The sequence below is a fragment of the Erythrolamprus reginae genome, chromosome 5 (assembly GCF_031021105.1).
Source record: "Erythrolamprus reginae isolate rEryReg1 chromosome 5, rEryReg1.hap1, whole genome shotgun sequence".
NCBI lineage: Eukaryota > Metazoa > Chordata > Lepidosauria > Squamata > Dipsadidae > Erythrolamprus > Erythrolamprus reginae.
In genome coordinates, this window is record NC_091954.1 from 63,336,103 (window position 1) to 63,354,960 (window position 18,858).

The 18,858-nt window shown below is 39.4% G+C and overlaps 2 protein-coding genes across 2 annotated transcripts; both read left to right on the plus strand.

Moving 5' to 3' along the window:
- Window positions 1-2,073: 2,073 nt before the first annotated feature.
- Window positions 2,074-6,285, plus strand: CALHM3 (calcium homeostasis modulator 3). Its single transcript, XM_070754012.1, has 3 exons — window positions 2,074-2,694; window positions 3,437-3,698; window positions 4,306-6,285. Exons 1-3 carry the CDS (start codon window positions 2,408-2,410, stop codon window positions 4,720-4,722), a joined length of 966 nt encoding a protein of 321 aa, XP_070610113.1. The 5' UTR covers window positions 2,074-2,407; the 3' UTR covers window positions 4,723-6,285.
- A 4,785-nt stretch (window positions 6,286-11,070) lies between these two features.
- Window positions 11,071-18,652, plus strand: CALHM1 (calcium homeostasis modulator 1). The gene is made up of 2 exons (XM_070754221.1): window positions 11,071-11,619; window positions 18,188-18,652. Exons 1-2 carry the CDS (start codon window positions 11,071-11,073, stop codon window positions 18,650-18,652), a joined length of 1,014 nt encoding a protein of 337 aa, XP_070610322.1.
- Window positions 18,653-18,858: the final 206 nt, after the last annotated feature.

Consider the following 18,858-nt stretch of genomic DNA (forward strand, 5'->3'; position numbering starts at 1 on the left):
GAAACGACACATAGACCACATTCGGAAGCGAACAGAAAATCAATTGCCACAAACCGCTGACATGGACTCTCCCCCTTCAACAGACTTTAACACACTGCCCGAGTTAAGAAACACGCAAAGAGACTTATCGGGCCAGGGGGAGCCATCCAGCGACGCCGAGCCATCCTCATCCTCCGAAGCCTTCGTTGGGCCCGCCAGGCCAAGTCCGCCGCGCCGGGAGAACAGCGGCGAGCCATCCTCCACAGTCGGTGTCGAAGGAGAAATTGAACTGCGCAGGTCAGAGCGAGCTTCACGGAGGCCCCACCGATTGGACGACTTTGTCACGTGGCTCTCGTGATGGATGTGTCCAACTATGAGGGGAGGGGTGTTGTATCCTGAAATGGCTACCTTGTAATTCCTGTAAATAGTTTGTTCCGTCTTCCAGCGCTGTCTGAGCCAAAGCAGGAAGTCGCTCCTGATTGGCTCAGACGCGGCTGGCTCTTGCTTTGGCGGGAGCCGCAAATGTATAAAAGAAGCGGCTTTTCCAAGCAGAGTCAGTCGGTACTCGCTGAATTGTCACTTGCCTTGCTGAACTGTCACTTGTTCTCTGAGCTGAATAAAAAGTACCGATTTGTTTGAACCCTGTCTCTGGGTCTACTTCAATACTGTACCAGAAATTTAATTTTGAAAAGTGTAAGTGAAAAGTTAAAACTCATGAAATGACAACTATAACAATTTATAGGATCAGTTCTAAATTAACCAGTATATTAAAAGACAAAATTATTCACATTAAATAAAGATACATGGACAATAACAATAAATGGTTGTCCTTTGCTGAAAAGACTAATAATACAGGTTGCACACTGCCTCCTTGTGGTCGGAATTAGTGCATAAATATAAATAATTGTTCCTGCTGGCAATTTAGATATGAACTTATCTTATTTCTGTTTATATCCAGTTTTTAAGAGAAACCCAGAAGATTAGATACTTCATTAATCATTTTCTATAGATATCTTTCTATGTGTGTGTGTGCAATTAATTGCAGGTTTGAAATTGGAGAGGCAGATAATAATAGTTCCCAAAGAAAAAGCAACAGATGATTTTTTGAAGATGTTTTGCAGCTATTAAAAGGCAGCAAAAAAAGATTCATATTTAACTTTGAAAATACCCTTTCAGAAGTTTACTGGGCAAGGCTTGTAAAATCTGTGGGGCTCAATCTAGTGCTCCTAAATCTTAGAAAGAGAATGGAGGGAACCGAAATATAAGACTCTTTATAGAGCTACAACAGGAGTAGGAATCCTATAATCAGGGGTGGGCTACTGCCCGGGTGTGGGGGGGAACACAGTGGTAGAGCACCCAATTTGCACTGAAAGATGTTGAAAGAAAATGCAGGGCGTCCTGCATAAGCCACGCCCACAGTGTGGTAGTAAAATTTTTGGCGGCCCTGCACTGCCTATAATCCTCTGGATATTAGGATATGTAATTCTCCTCAGTCTCAACTAGTATAGACTGATTACAGTAGATGTTGGGAAAAACAGTCCAGCAACATTGAAGGGGCACAGAATTCCAATTTCTGTATTTAATCTTGTGTTTAGTTTTCCTTGTATTCTGTTATATACAGTTGAAAAGCACTTCGTTACATTGTCCAATGTGCCCCAATCTCCCAATCCATGGCATTGCCTTATGGGTTTGTTTCTGAAACGAAACAAGAAAAAATTGTTTTAAAAAGTTTTTAAAAGTGAAATGGTGAGCAGGAGGCAAGTAGAGATGAGAGCTCTTGCCAGAGATGCAGCCATAGTGTTGAATGCTGCACTAGAAATCCTACAGCATCTTCTCTGAGAAGAACAGGGAGGAGCCTTGTAAACAAACTCTCTCATTTGATTATCCTGCTTCCTCATTGTGCACAGGGACCATTGGGAAAAAGGAAATAAGGAAGAGCTCTGGTCATTTAAACACTCTTTACAGTGCACCAGCTACAGACCCTGCAACTGATAGGAAATCCTGCATTACAGGTGCAGTGTGTTGGTATACAGAATTCTGCAATTTTCTCCCTGTTCTTTAAATGGAGACAGTGGAGAGAAGTCTTTTTTTAATGATCCAACAATACACAGATAAACAACTTTGCTAATGAGGACTGATTAAGAAAGCTTCTAAATACAAGGACAAGAAGGACAAAGTGTTATTATATAAAAGAAAATGATATTTCAGGACAGCCAAAAAGGATTTAAAATTTCAGGACAATCAAAAAGGATTGAAAAAGGAGTGAAAATCTGACTACTGCACTGTGTTCTTCCTGCCCATTGTCCTACTAACTTAAGTCTTTGCAGAGCTTTCCTAACCTAACCTACTGCCAGGAAATCAAAACTTGCCAGTGCTGAAATCCTTTGACACTATTTCAGCCTTTCTTCAAAGAAATATCCTGAACAGCATGGATCGATTCCAGATGGTCTTCCAGTACTTCCAGTCTAATTCAGAGTCAGTGACAAATGGGATCTGTGGGCTATTGGCATTGGCAAGTGTGAAGATTTACACCATCTTTGATTTCAATTGCCCCTGCCTTGTTAAATACAACACGGCCTATGGCTTGGGAATAATGTTTATCCCACCAGTAGCCCTTTTTCTCTGTGGGCTCATCGTCAACAGGCAATTTGTTATGATGCTTGAGGAGTGGAGGAGACCAACTGGAGATAGAAGGAAGAATCCATCCATTATCAGGTGGGAGATTCCAATGATTTTTATTGCAAGAATCCAATTACTTAAATAATGTGTTTATTTTAAAAATGCAAAGCACTTAGATAATTCAATTTCCAGCATCTTCTTCTTTCTCTGGCAGTTTTTTTCCCTGGCACTTTAATTCCTGGAATGTTATATTATATATTCCAGGAAATAAAATTCTTTATATGTTTTTAAAATTAAACATATTTGGCAGGGATGTTTTAGATCAGGGCTGAAAGAGGAGGGTTTTAATAATTTTACTTTGCCTTGTTTTTTTTTTTGTATAGATAGACTCCTCCTTTGGCATTTGTTTATACAGCAATATGTTTATATACTAATCTGTAAAATAATATTTGGGTAAACCATTATTTTATAATTCTTCTGAATTTTTTTATTTCTTCTCTAAAATATGTTATGCCAAATAAATAAACTTATAATTTCTATTTGGTTTTTCTTCTGTTTTGTCTCTGCATACCTTCTTGTTTATTTCTGTTACATGTTTCCACTTTCTACAAAGATAATTTGGTCTTTATAGAAGCATTGCACAGAAATATACATAGCAAAGTAGATTCATGCAGACAAAACTAATGGCACAGTCAACATATTCAATATTAACTTGCATAATATTCCTTTCTTGATGATAACCCTCTATGATTCTATCACTCTTTTTGTAATATTCCCCTTTGTTCTCTTCAATTTATGATGTAATAGATAAATCTGTTACTGTCTGTCCAACGCACAGGTACATGTGTTCTTCTGTTCTGCAACGGGCTATGATAGCACCCACCGTTTGGATCCTAGTCACCCTCCTTGATGGGAAATGTTTTGTCTGTGCCTTCAGCAATTCCATTGATCCTGAGAAATTTCCAGAGTTTGCTGCCAACATCACCAGCTATGATGCCTTACAACACTTTCTTGCCAAAATCCCATGCAAACAGGATGAGTTGATGAGGAATAACACTTCTCGCAAGATAGTGTCCAGGTATCTCAAATGCTGTTCACAAGTAAGTAACGGGCATTTATTGGCATTGGATCCTGTGAGAAATATTCTTTCAATCCAATACCCAATAAACACATTGAGCCACAAATCCTGTCATTCACTTTCTGGCTAAATGGGGATTTTAAAAAAACTGCACAAAATACCTTGGAATAAGTTTCTTACTCCAGTTTATAAATAAAAACTATATCTAAAATTAAGTTTTCAAAAGAGTCAAACTGGATTATCTCTATTAACTGTATCAAATTTTCCAAACATGCTAAAATTAAAACTCCCAGAGTTCCCAGTGGAAACCTGGATATTCTAATAGTTGTAACTCCGTTGCAATTTCATCAGGGTCAGAAGAATGTTTTATACTTATATTATACCACTTCGCTTCTACTCTGCATTTACCTTTTTCCTTCTTTTTTCCCAACATTTATTTCTGACAAAAATGTGATTTCTCCTCAAGATTGATACAAACTAAGTTATATTATTATGATATAGATTCACTGACCCTGGGAACTGGTATGAAACTTGAAGTTGCATGAAGGATGTAGAGCCAACCTAGGATTGGGTTTCATCTTCTTGTTGTAAATCCAAAGGCTCTCAATCTGCTTGTCATTTCCTTCCAGGCTTTTGGTTGGAGTCTTCTTTTAATCCTCATCGTGATGGCCTTCCTTGCTCGTTGTCTCAAGCCCTGCTTCAACCATGCCGCCTTTTTGAAAACCCGCTACTGGAGCAATTACATTGACCTTGAACAAAAAATATTTGAAGAGACCTGCTGTGAACAAACGCGGGATTTTGCACACAAGTGTATCCTCCATTTCTTTGAGAGCATGCAGACAGAAATCAAACTCAGGCGGTTTAATGTCTACACAGAAGAAAGGGGAACAAAAGCAAAGGAAAATGTTCATTTGAGTGATATCACTAGCCAGGAGCAGATAAGCAAATTTCTTCTAGCCTGGTACAATAGGAAACCTCCAGTGGATTTGAGCCAAGCCTACAGACAAAGAGATGGTCCCTTTGTATTGGACAGGCAGCAGAATTAACAGCCAATCAACAGATGTTTAAAAGAAAATTGAAACAGGGGCATCTCACACTTAGAAAATCCTCAAGTCACATGGCTCCCTACAGCAACAGGGGTCTACTGCCTTGATCTGAAAGACTAAGCAGCTGAACTTTTCCAAACAACAACTGGAATTATTGAAATAGTTGAATTTATTTTATCAAGTTTATCACGTTGTTTCTACATTTATTTATTTATTTATTGGACTTATACCATCCTTCTCCGAGGACATTGTCCATAGATCATTAAACAGAACACACCATGGCCAGAGTATATTGTTTCTCAGACAATATTGGCTTACATATAACTCAGAGGCACATATTTTAAAATGATAGTATACTGCAGTCCCAATTATCTGGGTTCATCCACTCTCCTAAGCAATAATCCAATAATAAACAAGAATCAAATGACTATGTGCAATGCAGAAACCCAACCGTAGTGAATTATAATCTGGTACATCAACTAGAATTAAAAGATTCTTGATGCAAGAAAGTGTGGTAGACTTGTAGTGATGTGATAGACTTGCCCATAAAGGCACAAGATAGAGTTTGTTTGTTTGTTTGTTTGTTTGTTTGTTTGTTTGTTTGTTTCAGTTAATAGTCTTATCCAGCAGAGAAACAAATACAGCAAGCAAATTTTGTTATTAGAAAAACAATTGTAATTGTTGTAAATAATGAAAGCATGCAATAAAAAAAGAAACAACTCTTTTGAGATAAGCTGTGGTGGTGCAGTGGTTAGAATGCAGTATTGCAGGTTAATTCTGCTGACGGACAGGAGTTCGATCTTCACCAGGCTCAAGGTTGATTCAGCTTTCCATCCTTCTGAGGTTGGTAAAATGAGGAGCCAGATAGTTGGAGCAATATGCTGACTATAGAGAAGGATGTAAAGCACTGTGAAGTGGTAAATAAGTCTAAGTGCTATTGCTATATAGGGTATCTATATATTAATTGTGGTTATCTTTTCCTTTAAATAATTGTTTCTCATTTAAACTAGAGTGAAAGGTCAGAGAACCATACATATCTTTACCTGAAGTTGGCAACCTGGGACTTTGCAATAATTGAAAGAGAGAAGCTGCTGAATTGTTAAGGTTGCTTTATGCTGTTAATAGAAAATGGTTTTGTAATAACATGCTTATTTTTTTAGTTAACTTTAACTTGTACTTTTGGTTATTTGACTATTATTAAAGTGCTGTATTTTTGCTGAACTAATCTATGTAGTTACTTTCTCTGTTTATCATTGTTTTTCTGAGTCTGTTTTAGTTAATAAGCCATTTAGTCTAGTGGGCTGCTCAAAGTAGCAAAGTGCCATTTATTTAGATTAATGTGTTTAACTAATGCTCTTAAAAATAAATATTTTTTTCCAACTTTGGAACAGAAAGGAAAAGAAATGCAATATTTCTTCTCCCAAGGAAGACAGATCAGTCTGGCTTAAACTGATTCTGACTATAATTAATTCAATGTCAATGCAGGAATTATGAAGGTATTGGTCTAATTGCCTGCCTATTTCCATGTTGCTTGGCACCAAATAAATAAATATACATCTAGCATTTTCTGTTGTAAAGACTGCATATATTGTGTTGATCAAGTCTCTTCTGAGCTATTCTGCTTCACTAAAGGGTACTGTTTGAAAAAGCCCTTCTATTACTTTACATTTTTAATGCCAGAAACAAATATAAAGATACCTTCAACTGCTTTGAAACTCATTGAATTTGTTACTCAACACATTTTTACACAAAAGGTTTGTCCCAGTACTCATTGTTTGTTTGGAACTCAACCCACAAGCTAGAACTTGTCACTACATTATTCCTTATGAGAAAAATTTGTTTGGTATTCAATGCGCCTCTCGGAACAGTTTACAAATTCAACTTTTATATTTATATATTCCACTAACATTCACTGGAACAGAAAATACATGGTGGATTTAGCCTCCTAATATCAGTAAGTCATAAGTTAGGTGAGGCACTGATATCAGAAACTACAGAGAAAAGGTTGCATGTCTGCAAAGAGATAAATCTTCTCCTTATATATTTGTGTCCATGGCAACTCTAACAATGGTATAAACAATTGTCTCATTGCACATGAAGTCAAAAAATTCTTATTCTCAACATCCCCAAGTTTATAAATATTAAGAATATTTATAATAATAATGAGATTCAATACAAACAAAACATAAAACAACAGAATAGAGAAAAAGAGTTTTAAAAGTACAAGGAAAAAGAAAGAAAATTAATTATCTATCTATCTAAAACAAAAAGAGCTTCAATGTTCATTACAAGTGTAACAAATTTAGTAACTCTTCACTATCTCTAAAGGTATAAAAAATTATCCCTTCATTTTACATCCCATATTTTATCTATAAACATCACTTTCTCAGTCCTGCTGTCAGCAGAACATCCATAAAGGATAGTCAAAAGTAACAAAGTATTTTATATTTATTTATCAATCATTTATAATTAATTCCAAAATATTATTGTAAAAGTTTCAAATCTTTTATCTGTATCCTTAGTCTGTTTATAACTTTCTGGGATCCAAGCCTTGTTTAGCTTTTTGCTGTTTAATTTCAGATTATTTAAATTCTTAAACATGATTAAAATTTTCTTTCATTCAGGATTAGGTAAACTCAATCGGCCCATTCAAATTTTTAATTCTGGTGTTCTCTAACAGCTTAGAAATAGTTAATGAGCAGTTTTCCCAAAATGATTTGAAAATGAGATTTGCAAAGTTAGTATGGTTGCGAAAGGTAGCGCGATGGCTGAGCAGTTAAGACACTGGGCTTGTCGGCTGAAAACCAACAGCCCAGGTTCATGACCCAAATGTCCTGTGGCAGGGTGACCTCTTGTCCTTGCACTAGCTCCTGCCAACCTCGCAGTTCTAAAGCTTGCAAATGCAAGTAGATAAGTAAATACCATTTTGCTAGGAAAGTAAGTGGCCACGTGACCTTGGAAATGTCTTTATGCAGCACTGGCTTAATGGCCCTTGAAACGGAGATGAAAGATGATTCTCGTTCATTCACAGGTTAAGACATTGCACTTTGAATAATTGTCACTTGCAGGTGAAGGTTTTCCATATAATTTTGCAGCCATCTACTAGTCGTCAGGATTTTTCAAATCTAAATATGTAGCTCTATTATTCTTGACATTAATTAGCAAGGGCAGGGGATAAAAACTTCTACATCCATTAGCTTTTGGCAACTGTCCAAGTCATGGTTTACTATGACATTTAACTTTAGTCAATAAACCACAATTCAACCAATAACCGCTTTGCATAATGTGAAAATTTAGCTAAAATAGGGATGTGCCTGCATTTATTTTTTTATAGTTGCCAGAACAAATTTTGCATTATTCATCTTGTTGCCAACTAGAGTACATATTCTCCCATCTTTTAGTATACAAATATTAAGAACGGAAAGAATTTAAACAAGCTATAAATATTTTTAAAACTTGCTTTAAAGAGTTTGAATCAAACATACACTTTCCCTGGGGACCAGATTCATCATATCTTCTTAGTAGGTCAGCAATGAATGAAAGAATTTTTAACAACAGCTATCCCATTCTATTCAGCTCAATAGCTTATTATACATCTTGGGATTCTTCTAATTTAATTACATTCATATAATGAATACAAAAATTATGAACCTGAACTTCCCTATTTACTAAGAGCTTTAATCAAATTGGCTATTTCCCAAAGTAAACTGAGGATGAATAAGCCCCATGGAGATCAATTGTATTTGCATACTGATTTTCCTGAAAAGGGTATTTATACATTCTTATAGACATTGCAGAATGTTTTTTTAAAAAATGGAAATGTACTGGGTGGTTTCTGATAGTGGCAGTGTTATTGCTAGACTTAATAAATCATTGTTCCTCTGAATGTATTATTAAAGCTTCAGTAGTAGCATTCCAAGAGGCTGAAATGTGGAAAACTAACTCACTTTTTCACTCTAAACTGAGATTAGATACTAGGAAACTGAACCCTGGGCAAACAAACAGGAGCCGGAAGATTTCCTTTCTATCAAATGAACTTTTAAATGGAAGGGGACCTAGTTTGCAATATAATAACCATAATAATAATATTATAATATAATATCCATAATAACAGAATGTCCTGTTTCCTAGCATGGTTCCTATCAGGTAAGAAATGCACCTTGACCTGGAGAAGGATTGGAATTTCAAAAGAAAATCATGGAGCTAAACGTAAATTAGGCTCCTTGTATATGTTAATGTATTAATGTATTGAGCTATAGAACATATAAATAGAACTGTTGAAGTTCTATTTATAAGTGATGCCATCATGTGCGAGAAATCATCTCTACCCAAATCTCCCTCCAGCTTCCACATTAAGAGAATTGATTGGTGACTATTTGGAGGAAAGGGGAGGGAAAGGAAAGAACTGACTAATCTACACAGCAGTAGAAGACCTTCTGTGTCCTTTCTAGCCCTTGATTCTATGCTACGGATGCTGTCATTTAGGAGCAGTGAGTGATTATAGAGCAGCATTGGCAAACTTTTTTGGCACCAAGTACCAAAACAGGACGAGCATGTGCATGCCGGAAACTGGAAGAGCAGCCACCGGTGTTCATACTTGCAACAGAAAAATGTGGCTAGCTGGTCTTCAAGAACACATTGGGCATCTATTCTTCTGGTTTCCAGGATGTGCATGTGCACTGGCCATCTGGTCTTCCAGTTTCTGGTGCACATACACGTGTGAAGACCAGCTATCTGGGGCTCGTGCATGTGCCAAAAACCAGAAGATCATCCGCCCATGTGCGCGCTGTGCAGCTGCTCTTCTGGTTTCCGGTATGCACATGAACCCTTGGCAGTTGGTCTTAGTGCTCATATGCATGCCAGAAACTGGAAGATCAAGTGGCCGGTGCGCATGTGTGCACTGGAAACCAGAGGAACAGCCGCCTGGTGCATGCATGAACACCAGCCAGCTGGTCTTCTGCACAAGTGAAGACCAGCAGGCCAGCATGCTGGAACTCAGAAGAGCAATGGGCAACGGCTTGTGTGCCTAGAGAGATGACTCTGCATGCCACTTCTGGCACGCATGCTATAGGTTTGCCATCATGATTATAGAGAAAGCAGAAGTACTTTTCTTTTTCTTTTTTAAAAAGTTGATACAGTTTTCTACCAGCGCAAGGACTCTTCATTTCAGCAGTGGAGAAAAGCCCAAAGAGAAACCAGCAAACTATCCCAGTGGCCACAGGGAAGGCTGAATGGCACATAGCTCTGTGATTCCCCAAGGGACACGCCCAATGCAAACCCTAGTTCTGGCTAGGGGTAATGCTGGCCCTGGGGAGTTCTTCTAAGGCAGTAGAAGGGTGCCAGGCACATCAGAGCTATTTGCATGCTGTTTGACTTTGTTTGAGGTGGCTGCAGAGGTGGGCTACTAAGGTGGAACAGTGAGGTGTACTCGTCCCCGTGGCTCTGAGTGCTAGCGGAGTCCAGCGCAATTCTGCTACTGCACCTGGGTGCGCGATTTCGCTACCTGCCCAGGTGCAGTAGCAGAATTGTGCTGGACCCCATTAGCATTCAGAGCCATGGGGTGAGCACACCCCATTGTTCCACCTTAGCAGCCCACCTCTGGGTGGCTGGCCTTCCCTCAGTGAGTAAGTACTGGAACTGATTTATTGACAGCTAATTTTAGGGGGAGAAATAAAAATGTATGTTTTCTCCTTTTTCCATGAACCATAAATACCAGCCCACCCTGTTCCCCTACAAAGCAGGCATTGATTTTTCAATTTCAAAACAATACCAAAAGAAGAGAGAAAGCCACTGAGTAATATTTCTGTTGCCTAGGAATCCATTTATGCAGAACAGATCCCACCCCACCCATCATTTTGCATAGGTTCTTTTATTTCTTTCTACAGGTGTAATAACATCCTGGTTTTTAGGGGCTGTGGGAGGAGCTCATCTTGCAAACATCTTCACCAGAATCAGAGAGATGACTTTCCTGTTACCAATGAAAAGTGATTGAAATAGAATCAAAACATCTGCTTTCTTCAGAAAGCACCTTGGGGGATCCAGACTACTAAAAAGACAAGGAGAGAGAGAGAGGCATAGGAATTAAACCAAGACTTATCTAAAATGGTCCAGAACTGATGGTTCAGAGTTGGAATTACACTACAGTCCAAGTTCTGGGAAGGTAAAGTAACTTTTCATAGACTGAAATAGAGAACTGGAGAGGCATGTTTTCTGAATAATGAAAAAATGGTTGGAGAAGCAAAACGTTGGGTGTTACTCTAATTATTGCCATTTTCTTTATAACTTCTGGGAAATTGAAGGGACCCTTTGATATTTCTACCAGAGAGTGCTCATAAAGTAACAAAGAAGATGGATAAATTCCGAATGATATTCCAGTTCCTCCAGTCCAACCAGGAATCATTTATGAATGGCATATGTGGCATTATGGCTCTCCTGAGTGCCCAGATCTATGTGGCTTTTGATTTCAAGTGCCCATGTCTACCTGGTTACAATCTGGCTTATGGGATGGGTATCCTGTTAATGCCTCCTTTAGTCTTGTTCCTGTTTGGTTTTGTGATGAACAACAATGTTTCCATGTTGGCTGAAGAATGGAAAAGGCCCATAGGGAAGCGACAGAAAGACCCAGCTGTCTTGCGTTACATGCTCTGTTCCATGGCTCAGCGAGCTATAATTGCTCCTGTGATTTGGATCTCGGTCACACTGTTGCATGGGGAATGTTTCATCTGCGCTTTCAGTACCTCCGTTCCCATGCACAAACTTGGAAACAGCAGTTATAAGCATCTTACTGAGAAGGAGATCAGGAAGATTTTAGCCCAGATTCCCTGTGATGATATTTACAGTGGCCAAGAACTTATTGCCAGAGAGGTGGCAACCAGGTATCTACGCTGCATTTCACAGGTAAGCAAACAATAAGGAATATAGTAAAATGATTCAAGTTAACTCGAATAGGCTAGCTTTTCCTAATATCTATGCCTTCATACTGTGTTGGCCTTCCACTTCTATAAGCCCCAGCCATATTATAAGGGTTGAAATGCTGGAGGAACAAGTTTAGAGAAGGGTGCTATAGAAAATTTTGTTGTTTAGAAGAAAGTTGGACTTGGCTATCTACAGATTCTGAAAACACTTCTAAGGCATGTTTATTTATTTATTGGATTTGTATGCCACCCCTCTCCGTAGACTCGTAGTTTCTACATAAGGAGGCAGCACTCATGTTAAATTGGCATATCTCCCATCACTAAGGTGACCAGATTATAACTTCAACAAAGCGGGATACCATTGACCGGGATGGGGGGCAGACAGATGATGCACAACAGAGAACTGAAAAATCTCTACAGACTTTTACCTCAATGTTTGTTTTTGTGTATTGCTTCCCAGTCTGGCACTTCTATCAATTTATTAACTTTCCCGTTTTTGAAAAGCATAAAAACAGTAAACAAGAGAAGAGAGCAAAGTAGCTTGCCTGTTTTGCTTTTAGGCTGCTTCTTATACTGGAACCAGCACTCTTCCCCCCCCCCCCAACGCCGGAGAGGTGCATGTTCGGTCTCTTCCCCAACCTTCCAATATCTCTCTCTCTCTCTCTCTCTCTCTCTCTATCTATCTATCTATCTATCTATCTATCTCTATCTATCTATCTATCTCTATCTATCTATCTATCTCTATCTATCTATCTCCCTCTCTCTCTCTCCCTCTCTCTCTCTCTCTCTCTCTGTTGGGCATGCGCAACAGAGAAAGGAAATGCTTTATTCACTCTGGGCACTCCAAAGAAAGGAAAATCAGGACTTTTTTAAAATCCCACAGAATGCGGGACAAATTATTAGAAATCGGGACTATCCCACCAAAAGTGGGACGTCTGGTCACCTTACCCATCACTATGATGAGGAATCAAATGGTTGGGAACTGAGATGATCAATATCAACTTACTCATCTGGAGCTGCAGAGGGAGGAGTTTCCCATAGGTAGAAACTCTTGGGGTTGTCCTCCCCCATCAGAGGACAAGGCACCATTATTTATTTACAGTATTTATTTATTTATTTATTTATTTCTTGGCTTGGTTTGGCTTGGCTTGGCTTGGCTTGGCTTGGCTTGGCTTGGCTTGGCTTGGCTTGGCTTGGCTCGGCTCGGCTCGGCTCGGCTCGGCTCGGCTCGGCTCGGCTCGGCTCGGCTTGGCTTGGCTTGGTTTGGGCGCCGCCTCTCTCCGAGGACTCGGGGCGGCTCACAACATATGTAAAAAAAATAATAATACATCTAAAATCCAATTAATACAATTAAAAACCCTAAAAATCCTAATATAATTTAAAACATTCATTAGGCCATGAAACACACTAAAAAACCACTCATTGGTCAAGGGAAAAGATCTAATGATTTAAGTTTATAATCATCCCATTTGACTATCCCCGCCCACCCCCCCAAAAAAAGGTAACTACTGGTTCGTCACTCTGTGATCATTGCAATTTTTTTCCTCTCAACCTGGGATAAGAAATTGTGCTGAAGGATGAATGAGGAGGAGTTTGGGGTATTGGCTGGCTGCCCTTTTTATCACTCCTCTATTGACCAACTACAGACAGCGCCTTGGCCAGCTTAAGCAAAAGAAAATGAGGACTGTAGATAAGTCCTGCTTAGCAAAGTAAAAACATTGTTTATGGTTGTGGAAGAAACCATTTGGCAAGATCTAAATTACAGATTTTTAATTATTTCAGCATTTTCCTAGGTTGCATACAGCAAAGGATCAGTTGGAAAGGCACCCTTAAGCCTTGAGTAAAATAAGTGAAATGCCCCGCCTTCACTTTTTTTTGAGATCTAGCTTTATAGCAATTGTGTTTCATGTTTCTTTTCATATGATATTGTTCCCAATTACTATTATTCTAGTCTAGTGCATATTTTCTCCATAGTGACCTACTTATATTTGTGAAAATAAAATGAAGATATATTTGCACCAAGTGAGGATTAGAAGATACAGTGTTCCCTCAATTTCCACGGGGGATGCATTCCGAGACCGCCCGCAAAAGTCGAATTTCCGCAAAGTAGAGATGAGGAAATAAATACACCATTTTTGTCTGTGGACAGTATCACAAGCCTTCCCTTAACACTTTAAACCCCTAAATTACCATTTCCCATTCCCTTAACAACCATTTACTCACCATTATTACTGGTACTCACCATTGAATAAGACTAGTGATCCTGATATTTATAAACATAATTATTTATTAACAATAATTATTTTTTTTGTTATGTATTTGCAAAAATTATTAGTTTGGCAATGACATATGACGTCATTGTGTGGGAAAAACCATGGCATAGGAAAAAAACCGTGAAGCATTTTTTAATTAATATTTTTTGGAAAACCATGGTATAGGCTATTCACGAAGTTTGAACCTGCGAAAATTGAGGGAACACTGTATAATGTTAGGGTTTAAAGTAACACCCCCATTGAAAGAAAATTCTGAGGCTTGAGTTTCTTCAAAGTTCCATTTTATTAGAGATATCATATTGGCACACCTGGGAAAACCTTAATCTGAAAACCTCTGGGTTCCCCCCCCCCAGCACCCACACATCTATCACATAGTCCAATCAATGCACTGTCCCAACTGGAGATGCCTCCCAGTCACACCCCCTCCAGATGCAGGGCAGAGTGGTCTTAACTCTTGGAAAAACAAATGTTATTTTAATTGCATATCTCCCCAGCATTATACAATCTCTCCTTTCAGTTTCCCACAGTACTAAATGTGGCAGGCCTGAAGTTTCAACACCCAAGATAGTTCCCAGGCCTGACCCATGGATTGTGTGTTCAGCTATGTATATATGCAACCAGTAATGGGCTGCTATCCCCACGGAGAGGGGGAGTAGTAAGTAAGTAGTGATGCGTTATTTATTAAATACTTAATAGGGTTTTTATTGTCAGTCCTTCTCTAGTACCTTAGCATGATCCTTAATTACTTTTAAAATAGGAAATAATTAAATAGTATGTTTTTTCCCATAAATGCTTTCATCATTTTAATCATTATCTGGAACTGAACCTTAACCTTTATTCCAGAACCATTATCTGGAACTGAGTCTTCGGAGAGGGGCGGCATACAAATCTAATAAATTGAATTGAATTGAAAATTGAATTACAGCAATTAAAGAAAATTGAGCTACTTGCTTAATGTGTTATCATACTGAACCTTGTGGGTTCAGTACAAAACCTTAAAATGTTACTGTGCTGCTCAACAATGCTGTCTGTTCTTTTTGTGGCTATTCAAATAATGTGACTTAATCAACTGAAAAAGAGTCCAAGTACCTATTTAAAAACTTATCTTGGTCGGTAAGCCACTTCCACCCAGTCACATGACCTTTAAGCCATTCCCCTGGACACAAGATTGTCAAGCCACTCCCACCTGGTCACATGGTCGGCAAGCCACTCCTACCCGGTCACATGACCATCAAGCCATGCCCACAAAATAAGCCACAGTGTGGCAGTAAAAATTTTGGCAGCCCATCACTGTATGCAACCTAATTCTCAATTTAATGATTTTTTCTTTGTTTCAAAGCAAGTAAAGGAATGGATGTTGCCTCTCACTTCACCCTTCCCTGTTCCATATTTCATTTGCCATGCAAAAGAAGTTTAACATAATCCATGATTCCATTTTATAACCAAAGCAAGCAATTCTGTTGTTTGTTGTCAACACTCGTTTCCTGCACCTTTTATGAGATGCAAATTCCTTCCAGGTAGTCAATCCATAAGGACTTTATCAGCTTTTAAAATCTGGTACTAAAGGCCTTAATCCTTCTTACCTTGCATACTAATTAAATCAATTATTGCTTTTCCCAGACAATGAATACTGCCTGCTCAGGTGATTTGAATATATTTTGCAGCAGATCTTACAGAATTAGAAAAGAAATACTCCATTCTGTTATCACCAAGGGGACACACAAAACATTTACTGCCTTCCTCTTCCTTCCTCCCATTTCACCCTACACTAAAGTGATCAGATTTTAGCATTGGTAAAGAGAGACACCATTGAGCGGGGGTGGGGGTTGGCAAAAAATATTGCAAAAAAAATTCTTTCTTTTTTATCTTTCTCTCTCTTCCTTTCTCCCTTTCTCTCTATTTCTCGCTCTTTCTCTCTCTTTTCCTTCCTCTTTCTTTCTCTCTCTCTCTCTCCATCCCTCTTTCTTTCTCTCTTCCTGCCTTTCTCTCTTTTTTGCTCTCTGTTTCTCTCTCTCTTCCTTCCTCCCTCTATCTTTCTCTCTCTCTCTCTCCCTCCTTCCCTCCCCCCCTCTCTCTTTCTTTCTCTCTTCCTCCCTTTCTTTCTTTCTCTTTCTCTCTTCCTTCCTCTTTTCTTTCTCTTTCTTTCTCTCTTTCTCTCTCTTCCTCCCTCCTTTTCTCTCTATTTCTCTCCTTCCTTCCCTCCCTCCCTCCCCCTCTCTCTTTCTTTCTCTCTCCCACTCTCTTTTTTCTCTTTTTTTCTCCCTCTCTATTTCTTTCTCTCTCTCTCTCCCCTTCCCTCCCTCTCATTCTTTCTTTCTCACTCTTCCTTCCTCTTCTCCCCTCCCTCCTCTTTCTCCATAAGGACCTCCCCTCCATGAACCCAGCCCCCTCCTCAGGGCTCAGTAGGTGCTCCTGCTCCTGGAAGAAAGACACAAAGGCAGCCTGGTCCAGACTCCCCCCCCCCCCATTTTCCCCTCCTTCGTGCCAGGACCTTCAGCGGGAGGCTTCTTCAGCGGGAGGCTGTTTTGTACATGAAATCACCATGAAATATGAACCTGGCTTCTAGTGTAACCCTAACCTAAGATATCTAGAGTTTAAAGCAATCGGGTTTGTCACTACAAAACCGCAACTGGTTTGGTTTCCACCTGCCACAGGATTGGGTAGTTCTGGCTATACAGTTCTGCCTATCAGCTCTCCTATGCCCCACCCCGCCTCCTATAGTCCATTCGGTTTTAACTAAAAGTGAATAAATTGGAAAAAGAACCAGATCAGAGTCACAAAGGGAATCAAATCACAAGTAGCACTTTGGATTTGTCTCCTCTTCCTTTGTTTTCTTTTAAGGTTAAATTTCAGATTTTTCTGGGCAATTAGGCTTGTGGTATATTCCACTGTATCACTATTTCTCTTTGCACTGAACTGATAAATGCTTTTCTTTAAGTTCTGATAATACTGACTGTTGAACAATTGGCTCTTGTGCAATTCTAATATTTAGCACCGTCATGTCAGATGGTTATCCAACATCTGCTTAAAATCTTCCAGTGTTGGGGCATTCACAACTTCTGGAGGCAAGCTGTTCCATTGATCAACCGTTTTGACTGTCAGGAAATTTCTCCTTAGTTCTAAGTTGCTTCTCTTCTTGTTCAGCTTCCACCCATTGCTTCTTGTTCTACCGTCATGTGCTTTGGAGAATAGGTTGACTCTTTCTTTGTGGCAACCCCTGAGATATTGGAACACTGCTATCATGTCTCCCCTAGTCCTTCTTTTCATTAAAATAGCCATGCCCAGTTCCTGCAACCATTCTTCATATGTTTTAGCCTCCAGTCCCCTAATCATCCTTGTTGCTCATCTCTGCACTTTTTCTAGCATCTCAATATCCTTTTTGCATCGTGGCGACCAAAACTGAATGCAGTATTCCAAGTGTGGCCTTACCAAGGCCTTACAAACTGGTATTAATACTTCAAGTGATCTTCATTCTATCCCTCTGTTAATGCAACCTACAACTATGTTGGCTTTTTTGGCAGCTGCTGGCTCATACGTTTGAAAATTCAAAACAATGTTCTTTATAATGAAAATTCACTTAAATTAAGCCCTCTTTTGGTATAGCAAAGAGCACTCGTCTCCAAACAAACTGGTAATTTATACAAGTCCCTTATCAGTTGTGTGATCCTTAGCTTGCAGCTGTGAGGTAATTCACAGTCCTTCTTCTTTCACAAAGTGAAACACACTTTTCTCTGGTTTAGTTTCAAAGCGGGGAAAAATCAGCACACACAAAAGGTCAAAGTCAGTAAAGCAGTCACGAAACACAATAATCAGATAATCCTAGACAATGGCCAAACCACAGGCTGCTATTTATAACAACCTCACTAATGACCACAGCCCCACCCAACCACAGGTGGCCTCATTTTCATTGATAATAATCTCTCAGTTGTTGTTGCCTATGCATCGCTCTCCACATGCGTGGCTGTATCATTAACTCTTGTTCTGAATCCAAAGAGGAGCTAGATAATTGATCTTCTTCTGAGCTGTCTGCCACACTCTCCTCCTCCCTGTCACTCATGTCTTCTTGGTCAGAGGAGCCTTCATCAGCAGATTCCACTGGGGGCAAAACAGGCCTGCAGCATGTGGATGTCTCCCCCACATCCACAGTCCTTGGGGCAGGAGCTGGGCCAGAGCTAACCACAACATTTAGAATTATGGGTAAAATCAGAAAATAACCCTAACTTATCCACCTTAATAGCTTAGTATATTATTGTGTATGACTCTTTTTTCTCTTTGCAGGCAACAGGCTGGGTCTTTGTGCTGCTAGTAACTCTGTTGGCTTTCCTTGCCCGGGCCATACGTCCCTGCTTTACTCAATCTGCCTTTTTAAAGAGCAAATATTGGTCCCACTACATTGACATTGAGCGGAGACTCTTTGAAGAGACATGTACGAAACATGCTAAGAGCTTCGCCAAGGTTTGCATCCAGCAATTCTTTGAGAACATGAACAAAGACCCCTTCATGGGCCACACACATATGCACATTCCCGAGAAGGCACCATCAGAGTCGGAGGAAGAAAAGGAACAACTGCTGGGCATCGCAGATCAAGGAACCATGAACAAACTTCTGCAGAACTGGCACCAGTGTAAGCCCCCTTTGTGTCTCAATCAAGAGCTGATGCAAAATGGAACCAGTTGGACAGGAGAAATTGCACAGCCTTGTCCATCAAGGAAAGAGTATGCAGCCTATTACAGCAAAGTTTGAGCACAGAGAGGCTGAGAGCAAAGAACACAAAATCATTACAGGGAACGGCTTCTGGGTGCATCCTTTTGTAGACTAGATTTTGCCATTTTTCCAGATTGTATAGCTAGATCCTATATCTTCCCACCACTCAACAGTTTATCATTTATTTTATTGGAAATGTGTTTACATTAATAAACAAGCTGTAGACTGTTTTCTCACATTTATAG

Excerpts from the sequence above, each read along its gene's own strand:
- CALHM3 (XM_070754012.1), top strand. The coding sequence starts at position 2,408 with ATGGATCGATTCCAGATGGTCTTCCAGTACTTCCAGTCTAATTCAGAG. Across the intron at positions 2,695-3,436 it reads AAGAATCCATCCATTATCAG|GTACATGTGTTCTTCTGTTC; the intron begins GTGGGAGATTCC and ends TCCAACGCACAG. Across the intron at positions 3,699-4,305 it reads ATCTCAAATGCTGTTCACAA|GCTTTTGGTTGGAGTCTTCT; the intron begins GTAAGTAACGGG and ends ATTTCCTTCCAG.
- CALHM1 (XM_070754221.1), top strand. The coding sequence starts at position 11,071 with ATGGATAAATTCCGAATGATATTCCAGTTCCTCCAGTCCAACCAGGAA. Across the intron at positions 11,620-18,187 it reads ATCTACGCTGCATTTCACAG|GCAACAGGCTGGGTCTTTGT; the intron begins GTAAGCAAACAA and ends TTCTCTTTGCAG.